The sequence below is a fragment of the Lupinus angustifolius genome, unplaced genomic scaffold, assembly GCF_001865875.1.
Source record: "Lupinus angustifolius cultivar Tanjil unplaced genomic scaffold, LupAngTanjil_v1.0 Scaffold_495, whole genome shotgun sequence".
In the NCBI taxonomy this organism is placed as follows: domain Eukaryota; kingdom Viridiplantae; phylum Streptophyta; class Magnoliopsida; order Fabales; family Fabaceae; genus Lupinus; species Lupinus angustifolius.
Genome location: NW_017727864.1, coordinates 32,399 through 46,746, shown reverse-complemented (window position 1 = coordinate 46,746; position 14,348 = coordinate 32,399). Strand labels below are relative to the sequence as shown.

The following is a 14,348-nucleotide window of genomic DNA, read 5'->3' as shown; positions in this document are numbered from 1 at the left end:
ATACCCTACCTTCCTCTTCTTTTGGCACATAGTTGATGTATTTAATTGTAGAAAATGAATTATAGTCCCTAAAGATAAAGTTATTGATGTCTTTCAAGTTCCCTCAACCAGATGCATGGCATACGTATAGATATAAAACATGCACTGCTTTGAAATGTTTATATCTTCAGTCACATCTCTGTTACTTACACTCTTTTCCATCTCTCCTCTAACAATATCAATATACTAGTAACATGAGTGTTTTTAACCTATATATTCTTAACAATATCAATGTATGGGTAACATAAATGTTTTTAATCATACGAATGCACATATAACATTTGTATTCTTAACAATATGAATGTAGGATAATATGTGTATTTTTAACCATACGAACGCATATGTAACATTTTTTCTTAACAATATAAATGTACGAGTAATGTGTATATTTTTAACTATACGAATGCATGAGTAACATGTATGTTCTTTACCATGTAATAATATATATGTTTTTAACTGAGTCAAAAAATTATTGTCCTGTGCGAATGCACGGGTAACTTACTAGTTACTCATCAAAATTAACTTTGTAAAGCAACCTCCCCAAGAGTACTTGAATGTGGAGACACGAAGAATTCCCTCATCTACATACATCACACTACTTGATATAAATTTTGGCTATGCCTCCTCCATCACATTCATTACATTCTGACTCTTTATATTGGGCTCATACAATTAATATACATTTCACTTCTAAATTAGCTTATGAGACTATACATGATAACACTGAGGTTGATCATTATCCAGTTTGGAGAAAACTATAGAAGTGAGATGAATCGCTAAAAAAATGGTAATTTCCTTTGGTGTGCAATGCACACAATGGAGTACGGGTCAATTACCGTAGATGGAAATCAAATATTGCAGAAGACTCAACATGCCCTTTATGCTCTAGTTAACCATAAACTATTACATATGCTTCATAATTGTAGATACGTTAGACCTATGTGGGAAAGTTGTATCTCTTTAGATAAACTAAATTCTTTTTTCATTAAGAATTTAAAAATTTGGATAATTGGAAACCTAGATAATTGGTCATTGGATATTATAAATGGTAATCATACTTAGAACTTTGGCCTTCTACTTTGGTCAATTTGGAAAATAAGAAATAATGTGGTTTTCAAAGGAGAAACCTTTAACATGCACCAAGTCTTATACTATGCTAGGAGGTGGGCTATTGAGAATTTGAACTATAACATTGCGAGCTTTCTTGCCCCTTAACTCTCTACTCATGTCTATAGACAAATTCTAATGGGGTGGGATCCTCCTCGAGTGAGTTGGCTTAAATGTAATGTGGATGGTTTTGTTAGAAACATAACTTCATGGCAGGTTGTGGTGGAGTTTGTAACACTGTGATTTTCTGCGTGTTTTATTAATTATTTAATTGACAATTGATTAATTTTAGAAATTAATCAGTATTGATTTAGGATAAACCGTAATTGAGTTTTTAGTCTTCTATTGTGATTTCCTAATTTATGGCAAATTTTCATAATTTTCTGAGATATAAAGTCTTCGGGCCTCTTCCGGGCACAAATTCACTCTAAATTCGGTCCAAATGTGATTTTTGAGTTCTGTAACTCGGAATTGAATTCTGATTGCGCCATTGGCTTCGAAATATTATTTCGAGTCAAAATAGACAACAAGTTTATCCATAACTCATCTCTAGATATTTTTCACTATGAAATCCAAGTTTCAAAGTTATAAACGTAACCCTAAATCGGGAGATTTTTAATCTTCGGGTGAGTTTTAACTGACAATACTCGGACATGGTTTTAATCACGATGTTTCATCATATTAGTCATATCACTCATTCATGAGTCAAATTTGCTTGTTGAATAAGCAAAAATACAATCACTTACACAATCTCTTAAATCATTCATCAACTCCTTACACCATCATGATTTTGGGGAACCACTTTGATCTCCCCTCAAATCTTATTTTTCCCTCTATAAAAGCAACCCCTTGGCCTTAAGGGAGAATAATTTTTTCCTCCCTTTCTCACTTTGCATTCTAAGCACTTCTAAGAGATTTCAATGTATTTCTCTTCTTGTTTTCTCAATCTCTCACACATATACCATTAGATAGTTATCATCTTTTAGTATGTTATTCTTGATTATGTTATCAACACTATCAATCCTTGTGGTTGCTTTAGAATGAAATATATTGAGATGACCATAGAGTTTTGTTGAATTAACTTAAGTTAGCATACTTTAAAGTGGTAAGTTTAACTTACGAGATCTTGATTTAAAATGTAAACTTTTGATATGTTGTTCTTGACTATGTGATCAACACTATCAATCATCGTGGTTGCTTTAGAATGAAATGTGTTGAGATGACCATAAAGTTTTATTGAATCAACTTTAGCTAGCTTACTTTAAAGTGGTAAGTTTAACTCAAGAGATCTTGATTTAAAATATTAACTTTTGATATGTTGTTCTTGATTATATGATCAACACTATCAACCCCTGTTGTTGATTTAGAATGAAATGTGTTGAGATGGCCATAGAGTTTTGTGGAATCTACTTTAGTTAGCTTACTTTAAAGTGGTACGTTTAACATAAAATATATTGATTTTAAAATATTGTTTTTACGAATGAGATCAACACTATCAACCCTTATGGTTGCTTTAGAATGAAATGTGTTGAAGTGACCATGTAGTTTTATTTTTCAAAGTATTGAATCTACTTGAGTTAGCTTACTTTAAAGTGGTAAGTTTAACTTAAGAAATCTTGATTTAAAGTGTTGACTTTGGTTAAGTAACTTACCTTAAAGTGGTAAATATGACTTAAAAAGTCTTCATGAAAGTATTAATTTGTATTAAAGTTAAAAATACAAGCTTTGTTAAAGTCTTATTTTAAAGGATTGTTTTCTTAAACAAGACTTTCGATGATAATGATGGTTCAAGAATATGTAATCTTGAATCGGATGGATGAAAGTGATTGATTCCATGATAAGTTAAAAGATGTCTTTACCTAAGAGTTATCATGCCAGAATTTTAACTCGCAAACATACTAAATTGTTCATGTTTTTATTTCTGAAGCTTTCGCAGTTGGGCAGCAAACTCGTTTCGCAGTTATCCCTAAGGGAATCACTAACGTGACACTCTAAGGTGAGGGAGAATACATTTTGACATAGTGGTATCGGGATATGACATTTTGACCTCCTAAACTACCTCAAAAGTTTGGAGTTGTCTTGAGTATTAAGAAATCTCGTACTTAATCAAACTGTTTGTCTGTTAGGATTAAGTACGGATGATCTCTTAAGTCATATCGTTTAACTTATGTCTATGTGTGGAGTAATGTTGTGGTGATCAATGAATGAACATTACTTGAATAACTGTAACTAGGATGGACCGACTATCTCTTGAGATATTTGATTTTCCGTATTCTAAAACCCCATATCTGATGGTCATAATCGATTACCATGGTTGATAATCGATTATCGATATCAAAAATCAAAATCTTGTAGTTACTATAACTAGGAGTAATTCATTAACCTTTTTACATAATCGATTATCAATATCAAAAATCAGAATCTTGTAGCTACTATAACTAGGAATAATCGATTAACATAATCGATTATCAATATCAAAAATCAGAATCTTGTAGCTACTATAACTAGGAATAATCGATTAACATAATCGATTATCAATATTCTAAAATCTCTCTGTCTGATGAACATAATCGATTATTTGGTCTGGTAATCGATTATCGATATCAGAAGTCATAATACTTTTAGTTACTGTAACTAGGAATAATCTATTAACCTTTGGCATGATAGATTATCAGTATTATAAAATCGTCTGAATGACGAAAAGAATGAGACTGCAAGTAATACAAGATAAAATACTTTAAAAATGACTGATGTCCCAAAGATGAAACAAATATCTATCACTAGAGCATAAGTAAATACTAGCTACCGGTAGTATGGGTTGTTGGTGGTAACAAGATTACTTAGAACCCTTCTGAAAAAGTCGTCAACTATTATGTCGTTAAGGGCGAGACCCAATAGGTTATGTTTACCACGCAGCGAGATCGTCTGACTGTAACTGGCATGCCCATTGGCCCGTCCAAGGTGATACATCGATGATTCGTAATAGTGAGAATATTATTTCTCTTTTATGTTATGATGTAATATCGGGCCCCACAAAACGCATTCATTTGGGAGATGTCTTAGGCTGGGCCGATCATATAAAAATAAATCATGATTAAAAGATTTATTCGGCTAACCTCGGTTAGTGTGCATACTTATTATGAACAATGAAATAGTGGAGAGGACAGTTACGGGAGACCAATGAGCCTCGAGATGTTGAGAGAGACGGTGATGGCGGTGATGCATCAGCAAAAGCCTTGAGGGAGAGTCCAGGTGAGACGAGTCCCAAGTATTCCTGGATGAGGTATTCTGTTGGATCAGACAATTCTCACAACACAAACTAGACAATCTCTAACAACCCCTTTTTGCAATCAGGATCAATGAGAGGGATGTCCAGAAAGTGTTTGATATGACCCCGTCCTGAAATGGAAAGTTCCATTGGAACAGATCGATCATATATCCTTGCGAGAAATAAGTTGGTGTGTTCAAACCGGCTTGTATAAGACTTGTACTCTCTTGGTTATTTCCAAATAGTTTATTGGGAGGATATTGGTGTAAAATTGGATGAACTAAACATAACATTCATATATTAAACTCATGGATATTGACCCCATATCCTGAGTTATAAACTTCATTCATCATCTGCATTTATGCATGTGATAACATAGTATGTATATTTGTGTGTTATATCTAGATATGATATTCTGTATAATTTCATGTTGTCAATGAAAAATATTCGTTAGATGTCTTACTCCCTTTCTTTCTGCTTGTATTTTGGTACACGTCCTTGTTCATATGGATAAATCGGTGCAGATTCAGAGCTACTGATTCTCGATGTCCTGGGAGGGAGCATAGAAAAATGATAGACCGCTATACCTACATAGGCCATTGTGGCATGGAGTTGGAGATGGTGCGCAACAACACCATTATGTGCTTTCTATCTCACCATGCAGTCATTGAGACTTCTTTCACTCTACCAGGTTGGAGGCCAGTACCTATTGTGTCATCCGTCCAGTCTTCGACTCCTTGTGGACTAGTCATTGCAGGACCGTAAATAAGGCGAAGGAGTTGGAATGATGTGACCCGTTCTACACTACCAAGGAGAGCTGCTCGGCGTATAATGCTAAAACTACAAGCGTATGCTAGGACATGGATTAGGTTGTGCGGTTCTGCCTATGATATCATGGAGGAGATGGAATCTGAAGATGACAATTGTGTGGAGTTGGTCCGCATAAAGGACTCTATTGAGGTGATAGATCTCTCTTCGGACTCCAAGCTGGAGGAGGACCCGAGTGAAGGTTCTAGTGCCCCATTAGTATTGGAGCTAGCCGTTAGGAGTCATTTCCTTTGCTTTTTTGCTTTTTGGGGTTAGGGTATTTGTGTAGGGTACTTTTGTAGTGCTGAAGAATTCAACCTATTTTGTATAGCTTCAGTTGGGAGATGATTAGATTTCACCTTGCATTTTTTATTGACATTTTACTTGACCAGGCAACAGCTCGTTATACGTGTTATAGGGTCAAGTCTAATTATTAATGAAGAAGTATCCAAGAAAGTATTGTATTATTTTCAGTTACCCTTAGGTAACTGTCATTGATTTTTCACAGTTTATGTTACTAAGAACGTGATGTCTCGAAAAAGAAATGAATATAAGTCAAACAATTTCCAATGATATTTTCAAAAAAAAATCTCATTTTAATCACAATATATTCATAAAGTAATCTTCAGAATGTTATAGAGTTTATAGAGATGACCCAAGAAGATGAATATTTGGATTTTGTAGAAACTTAGGAAATTTGAATGCCTCATAGGCAGAACTTTATGGCATCTTCACTGCACTATCTATAGCATGGAACAAGGGCTTAACAAAAATAATTGTTGTGAGTAATTCCCAAGTGGCTATTATATTAGTCAATAATGATTGTGATTAATTTCATCCACATGCATCTCTCTGGTGAACTTGATTAGATCGTTATTAGAAAGGAGTGAGACAATCAAATTTGCTCACATCCATAGAGAGGAAAATCAAGTGGCAGATTTCATACAAATATGACTCATTCTATGGACATGGAAACTCATATGATGGAGTGTCCTCCTAATAGGTGTAGAGATTTGATTGTATGGGTATGTATCTTCCTAGAAATGTGCTAGTGTATTTTCTTTTGGGGTTTTCTACCTTCATGATAACAAAAAAAAAATAAGTTTGTAACATGATGGGTTAATAGCAACATTGTGTAACTCAAGCCATAATGAAACTGGAAGAGATCCCGTATTAAGTTTAACAAGTTTAAAAGATTTGACCGCCCAATTGGACTGCATAATTTTATATATAATTAATAACTATCAATAAATATATAATAATATCTAAATGTAAATTTTATATAATTAAAAATTATATTAAAGTAATATTGCTTCGGGTTTAACACAATCAGACCAGAATTTCATCAGTTCAAAGTAGTTCAATATTTCATTCTATTAACACCGCAAACTAAAATTATTTTCAAATCTGGTCAGCAATCGAATCGGTCGGATCTCTCGATCCTATCCGGTCCGACAACATTGGTTAATAGGACCAAACCAATCTCGTGGTCCAATGAAAAAAATAAAATGTATAATAATGGTGACCTTAATTTAATAAAATACATGAACTAACTTATATTATTTTACGTGTTTGTTTAGGTGATCAACAAGTTGTTTCTAAGACATTTCACCAACTAAGCAATACACATCAGGTTGAAGGAAGTTGGAAGAAAGTGGCTAGTAGCTTAAGTTAATCCTTGACACCAAGTGCACTATGTACTGATACAAGTTGCATCACAAGCACAAATGAATTTGCTCACAATTTCACTGATTTAGCATTGGTTTATGCAGTAGAGTATTTGTTTCTATAAACACATGTGCAAAATGTAATTATGCACATGTTCCGCATTATGCTTGTATAGTTAAGAGTTAGTTAAGCCTTTCTTGGATTCTTGGTTTCCTTCCTATTATAAAGGGAGACCTTTACTTTGTAAACAATCAAGAAATTCAATCAATAAAAAGATACACACTTTTTCTTCTCATACATTTCTGAAAAACAATATGGTATCAGAGCTCTCAAATTGAGAGCTCTGTTGCATAAACCATTCTTCTTCTTTACCTACTTCTCCTTATCCATTAATCCTTCTCTATCAATGATTCTTCCATCATCTTTTCCTTTCCTACAAATCATCTCATCATTCTTCCCTGTCCAAGATAAACCAGCAAACATGGATGAGGAATCAGCACAAACGCATCAGGCAAATCATCATACAGAGTCACTACAAAATCCGAGCAATCCATACTACCTACACCCTAGGGAAAGTCCAGGTATGGTGTTGGTTTCACCACCTCTGAGTTGTGCCAATTATCATTCCTGGAGTAAGGCAATGAGGAGGGCCTTAATATCAAAAAATAAGTTCAAGTTTGTCAACGGAATCATCAAGATGCCACAAGAAACAAATCCAACCTATGATGATTGGGAAAGATGCAACAATATGGCGATTTCATGGATCACCAGATCCTTGACACAACAAATCTCTCAAAACATTGTTTATATAGACAACGCATATGATATTTGGAAAGATCTCAAAGATAGATTCTCAAAGGGGGATCATTTTAGACAATTAGATTTACTTCAAGAGATACACTCCATAAAACAAGGGGATATGAATGTGTTCACATACTTCACTGACCTTAAGACCATTTGGGATGATTTGGAATCACTAAGGCCAATTCCTAGCTGCACGTGTAGCAGAAGATGCACATGTGAATTTATGAAGATCATCCAAGACTATAGGGGGTATGAATATGTCATATGTTTTCTTAAGGGACTTAATGATCAATACAACACCATCAAGGCCCAAGTCCTTCTCATGGAACCATTACCTCCTATCAACAAAGTCTTCTCCATAGTTATTCAACAGGACAGGCCAGAGGAAGAGACAACACAGAGTGAATCCAGAACCAGTCTCAACAATGTAAACACAACATACCAATGGAGGCCTCAGTCAAACAAAAACACTGGAAGAGGCAATTTCAACAACAAAGATGTAAGAAGAACTACATGGAGTGGCATACTAGGCAAAGGTTATCCATCACAAGGCAATAAAGTATGCACTTTCTGTGGAAAGAATGGACACACCACAGAAACATGCTACTTTAAGCATGGATTTCCCCCAAACTTCAAGTTCAAATATAAAGGGAATGGCATGGTCAATAACATTGATACACACCAACAGGATGAAAACAATCAGGAAGGGATAAATCACAATGAATCGTTAGGCAACACACACACTCAACAAGCACAACTGGGCATTCAACAAGATCATGTTATTAACCAAATAAGCCACAATACAATCATTGATGACCATCCCCTATCTCAGATAATTTTCTCAACCAATCTTGGATTTTGGATAGTGGGGCAACAGACCATGTCACTAACAGATTATCAAACTTCACGTATTTTCAAAACATAAAGCCTATTTCAGTTAACTTACCAAATGGTTTTACTATCCTTGTAAAGCACTCAGAAACTATTGCCTTATCTAATAACCTCATCCTATATAATGTTCTATACATACCTGGTTTTAAGTATAACCTCATCTCTGTTAACAAGCTTGCTTGTTCCTTGAAATGCAAGCTTGCATTTGATAAGGATTCTTGTGTTATCCAGGATATGACTTCTTCGAGGATGATTGGTCATGCTAACATCAAGGTTAGCCTCTACATATTGACAAAGCATGATCATCAAGAAAAGAACCTTCTGCACATCATTAGTTCTTTAGAAAATAAAACTAATTTTAACCATGTTTGTTTTCATCTTTGGCATTTTAGATTAGGACACCCCTCAAAAAATGTTCTTAATAATGTTTGTAAAACTTTTCCTTATGTGAAATTTGACTCTGCCAAAATCTGTGATTTCTGCCATCTAGGAAATCAAACCAAACTTGCCTTTCCAAATAGAACTACACACACAACACATCCTTTTGAATTAGTTCATATGGACATTTGGGGACCCTTGGGTGTCACTAGCCTACAAGGGCACAAATACTTTCTTACTATAGTAGATGATCACACAAGACATACATGGATTTATCTCATGCCTAATAAAGCAAATACTAGAAACTTAATAAAGAACTTTGTGCAGTTAGCTTTAGTCCAATTCAATCATAAGATTAAGGCTATTAGATCTGATAATGGAAAGGAATTCACTATGCATGACTTTCATTCTCAATCTGGAATCTTACACCAGACCTCATGTGTGAAAACCCCCCAACAAAACTCCATAGTCGAAAGAAAACACAGGCACATCCTTAACATTGCTAGGTGCCTATTGTTTCATTCTAGCCTGCCAAAATGTTTTTGGAGTTATGCAGTGAACCATGTTGTTCACTTGATAAACAGATTGCCAACACACACATTAGGATTTAAGTCTCCTTTTGAGTGTTTATTCCAAAAGACTCCTAAGCTCATTGACCTGGAAGTGTTTGGGAGTTTATGCTTTGTTTCCACCCTAGCAACTAATAGAACTAAGCTAGATCCTAGAGCCAAGAAACCCATATTCTTAGGCTATAAACATGGAACCAAGGGCTACATAGTTTTTGAGCTATCCACTAGAGCCATATCTGTCTCTAGGAATGTTATATTTTATGAAAATACTTTTCCCTACACCAACATCATGGCTAACCAAACAAGTCACACAGAGGATGCTACTAATGCTTATTCCTTTCTTGACACCATCCCTGCCTATGTAAGCTCAACCCCTAGTGAATCTGATCATGACCTTTGTCCTAATCCCACTAGGCAAATTGATCATGACACTCAGCCTGTCACCACCACTGATAACTCTATCACACCTCCACCTAATTCCACACCTAACCCTCATCTTAGAATATCACAAAGACCATCTCATCCTCCTGCTTATCTTAGTGACTTCCACTACAGTCTCATAACCAAGACATTTACCAATCCTCATAGCAACATCAAGCATCCTCTCCATCATGTCATATCTTATGCTACACTATCTGCCCCTTATTTAGCCTACTGTCTTTCAATTTCCACACACAATGAGCCTAAAACCTTTAATCAAGCCATCAAGAGCAATGATTGGATTCAAGCTATGACAGCTGAACTAAAGGCCTTAGAACAAAATGACACTTGAACCTTAGTTCCCCTGCCTTCAGACAAACAAGCTATTGGATCTAAGTGGGTTTACAAGCTTAAGTATAATTCTGATGGTACCATTGAAAGACACAAGGCTAGATTAGTAGCCAACGAGTATACCCAAACATAAGGGCTAAATTTATATGAAACCTTGGCACTTGTTGTGAATTTAACAATTGTAAGGCTCTTCCTTGCTCTTACAGCCAATCAATGATGGTTATTGCATCAACTTGATGTCAATAATGTCTTCCTTCATGAAGATCTTGATGAAGAAGTTTACATGACCCTGCCTCAAGGTGTCTTATGCTCTATTCCAAACATGGTTTGTAAGTTGAATAAATCCCTTTATGGTTTAAAGAAAGCCAATAGACAATGGTTTGCAAAATTATCCTATGTTTTATTATCTATGGGTTATTTCCAATCTAAGCATGATCGTTCCTTGTTTACTAAATCTGAAGGAACTCTTTTTACTACTTTATTGATCTATGTGGATGATTTAATTCTTGCTGGCAATAATGCATCAGAAAGCAGTTTTGTTAAACAACAACTTCACAAACAGTTTCAAATTAAAGATCTTGGTGAACTTAAATACTTTCTTGGACTAGAAATAATAATAAAAAATGATGGCATCATTGTGTGCCAAAGAAAATATGCCTTGGATTTGTTGTCTGATACAGGTTTCCTCAATTGCAAGCCAGTGACAACACCTATGATCAAAAGCACTAGACTACATCAACAAGATGGTAATCCTTATCCTCATCCCATGTTCTATAGACAATGGTTGGTAGGTTGCTTTACCTTACTAATACTAGACCTGATTTGAGTTTCTCTCTACAATAATTAAGCCAATTTATGGTTGCCCCTACCATAACTCATTACAATGTCATCTCAAGGGTGCTTCGATACATTAAGAGCAGCCTAAGCCAAGGTTTATTTTATCCATCTGCTTCAACCATTCACATTAAAGGGTTCAGTGACTCAGATTGGGCCACTTCCCCTGACACCAGAAGCTTTGTTTCTGGTTATTGTATGTTCTTGGATAACGCTCTTGTTTCTTGGAAATCAAAGAAACAAAATACAGTTTCTAGATCCTCCTCTGAAGCAGAATATAGGGCCTTAGTTATAGCATATTGTGAGGTGCAATGGCTAACTTACCTTTTACGGGATTTCAAAGTTCTTTTTAAGGAAGCAACTCTTCTTTATTGTGACAATAATTCTGCCCGTTACATTGCTGCAAATCATGTATTCCATGAGAGAACCAAGCATATGGAAATTGATTGTCATGTTGCACGAGAAAGCTTGATAAGCAAGCTCTACCACCTCCTGCCTATTACTACAACAAACCAAACAGACAATAAGTAGGTCATTAGAAATTTGTATCAAGAATATCATACGAGGTCAATACAAATTCAACAACTTTGAAAGTACATCACTTCTGGATAAGGAAGAAGTAATAAAATACATTAACTAACTTATATTATTTTACATGTTTGTTTAGGTGATCAACAAGTTGTTTCTATGACATTTCACCAACCAAGCAATACACATCAGGTTGAAGGAAGCTGGAAGAAAATGGCTAGTAGCTCAAGTTAATCCTTGACACCAAGTGCACTCTGTACTGATACAAGTTGCATCACAAGCACAAATGAATTTGCTCACAATTTCACTGATTTAGCATTGATTTATGCAGCATAGTATTTGTTTCTGTAAACACATGTGCATAATGTAATTATGCACATGTTCCACATTATGCTTGTATAGTTAAGAGTTAGTTAAGCCTTTCTTGGATTCTTGGTTTCCTTCCTATTATAAAGGGAGACCTTTACTTTGTAAACAATCAAGAAATTCAATCAACAAAGAGATACACACTTTTTCTTCTCATACATTTTTGAAAAACAATATAATTATTTATATTAACTTATTTTATAGCATAAAACATTTAAAATATAAGTTTAAGATGAAAAAAATATTAAACTGGTTATACAATTTACGGAGTAAGATAATCCTAGTTAAGGGTATGTAACTATGTCCATCGTTGTCAAATCTCAAGAATGTTCGTGAGTAGTTCGTATCACCTTAAGCAGCTCATTGTCATATGGTTAAACAAATCGATTTGGGTAAAGATATCTACAAGGCTTTGTTTGAGTGTAGTTTTGGAGGGGAAGAGAATGGGTGACTTTGGAAAGTCTTCCCATTGTTTGGGTGTTGAATGAAGGAGATGGAAGGTTTTGGATGGTTTCTCAAACCCTCCAAAACCTTCTATATATCTATTTTTAAAGATCTATTTATATTGACAAAGGTTGAAGTTTATAGATATAGAAAGTGCTTTCTGAGAAAACTTATCAACTTATTAAAAACTAGAGTAAATACTCATTTTAGTTCCTCATATTTTTCGACCTTATCAGTTTAGTCCTTCAAAAAAGAAAATACCTAAAATGGTTCACAAAAATTTCAAATGTGGGTCAAATTAATCCTTTTTAACATGTTTTATAACATTTGGTAGAGACTAATTTGATCCACATTTGAAATTTTTGGGACCATTTTAGATCTTTTCTTTTTTGAAGAACTAAACTAGTAAGATTAAAAAATATGAGGGACTATAACGAGTATTTAATCTAAAAACTAATATATAATGTATGAGGGTTATGGACAAAATGTCATGGATGAGGATGGTAAGTTATTGTGCAAATTATGTTAAAGAATTAAAAAGACAATGCAGACACTGATCGTGTATGAGTTTTGTTCTCTAGTGTTGATGAGGTATGGTCAGAACGAGGAATTCGGTTGAATATCATGCTTCTAGAGGCTGACTGGAATGAGGCTTGGACCCGCTGGTAGAGGTACCTGAAAAGGTTCTCTGACGCTCAGTCAGTATGAGTTTCAGAAGAATTAATGGGGAATTAATAGAAGTAGATGAAAGTAAATGCTAGTAATGAATTAAAGAGTTAAGATACTTATGAGTGTAAGTAAATATTTATGATATAAGAGAATATGAGAATGTGAATACTTCATGTAATAAGACACTCTCTATTTATAGTAAATACCATGACGACATGTCATCTACCCAGTGGTTGATGGTGACTTGACAATGTGCATTATAGGGGCGTAACAAGTAAGGGTGGAAACAGGCCAGGTCAGGCCAGGCTTTGCCTTAAACAGGCCCAGCCTATATAGCACATAGGAGCCTGGGCCTGGCCTGTTAGCCTGTTTAAAAAAAATTTCAAAGCCTAGGCCTGGCCTGTTTAAAAGTCTGGCCTGACCTGTTAGCCTGTTTAAAGGCCTATTATACTATATGCTCATGAAATAGGCTACCATGTCTACATTTTAATGGGCTTATAGGCTTATTTTTAGTTAGGCCCATCTAATTCTAATAATTAAATTATATTTTTATATACATTTTTATATTAATATTACACATATATAATAATATTGCTTATATTAAAATAGTATAATTTCAACATTCTTATATAATATAACTAAATAGGCCGGCCTGTTAGGCTTTATAGGCCTTTTAGGTGGCCTAAAGCCTAGCCTGTTAAGCTAAATAGGCTTTTTAGAAAGCCTAAGCCTGGCCTGTTCGTCAAAAAAGCCTGGCCTGGCCTAGCCTGTTATAGGCTAGGTAATAGGCCCCTGATAGGCGGCCTGGCCTGTTTCCACCCTTAGTAACAAGTCTATCCCTATCGCATGGTAGGTTCGTCTCTGATCATGTCTATTAGAGGGGGCAAATTGCAGTTGCAAGCAGCGTGACATAACTCAATTGAGAAAACATTGAATGATTTAAGAATAATTGTACTTGATATGAAGTGATGCGAGCCTTCAAGCTGGACTTGTCTGACTTAGGGGGACAAACTTGCCTTTTCAGGGGGCGTGACAGAGCCCAATTGGTGGATGCATTTAATGAGGTGTATTTAATAAGGTGTCACTGATATTTATGAGGCTTATGCGATGATGACGTAAGAGTCTGGTCCATGCCTATTTGCGCTTGGTTTGGTTGGATGGACCCCATCCAGGTCGGGTGAGGTACTCGTTTTGACCAGGATGAA

The 14,348-nt window shown here is 35.1% G+C and overlaps 1 protein-coding gene across 1 annotated transcript; it reads left to right on the top strand.

The window, feature by feature from the left end:
- The first annotated feature begins 11,157 nt into the window (after nt 1-11,157).
- On the top strand, nt 11,158-11,667 carry LOC109341524 (uncharacterized mitochondrial protein AtMg00810-like). The gene has a single exon (XM_019579458.1). It carries the CDS (start codon nt 11,158-11,160, stop codon nt 11,665-11,667), a length of 510 nt encoding a protein of 169 aa, XP_019435003.1.
- The last annotated feature ends 2,681 nt before the right edge of the window (nt 11,668-14,348 follow it).

What these genes read in the sequence shown, in the direction of transcription:
- LOC109341524 (XM_019579458.1), top strand. Translation starts at nt 11,158, where the DNA reads ATGGTTGCCCCTACCATAACTCATTACAATGTCATCTCAAGGGTGCTT.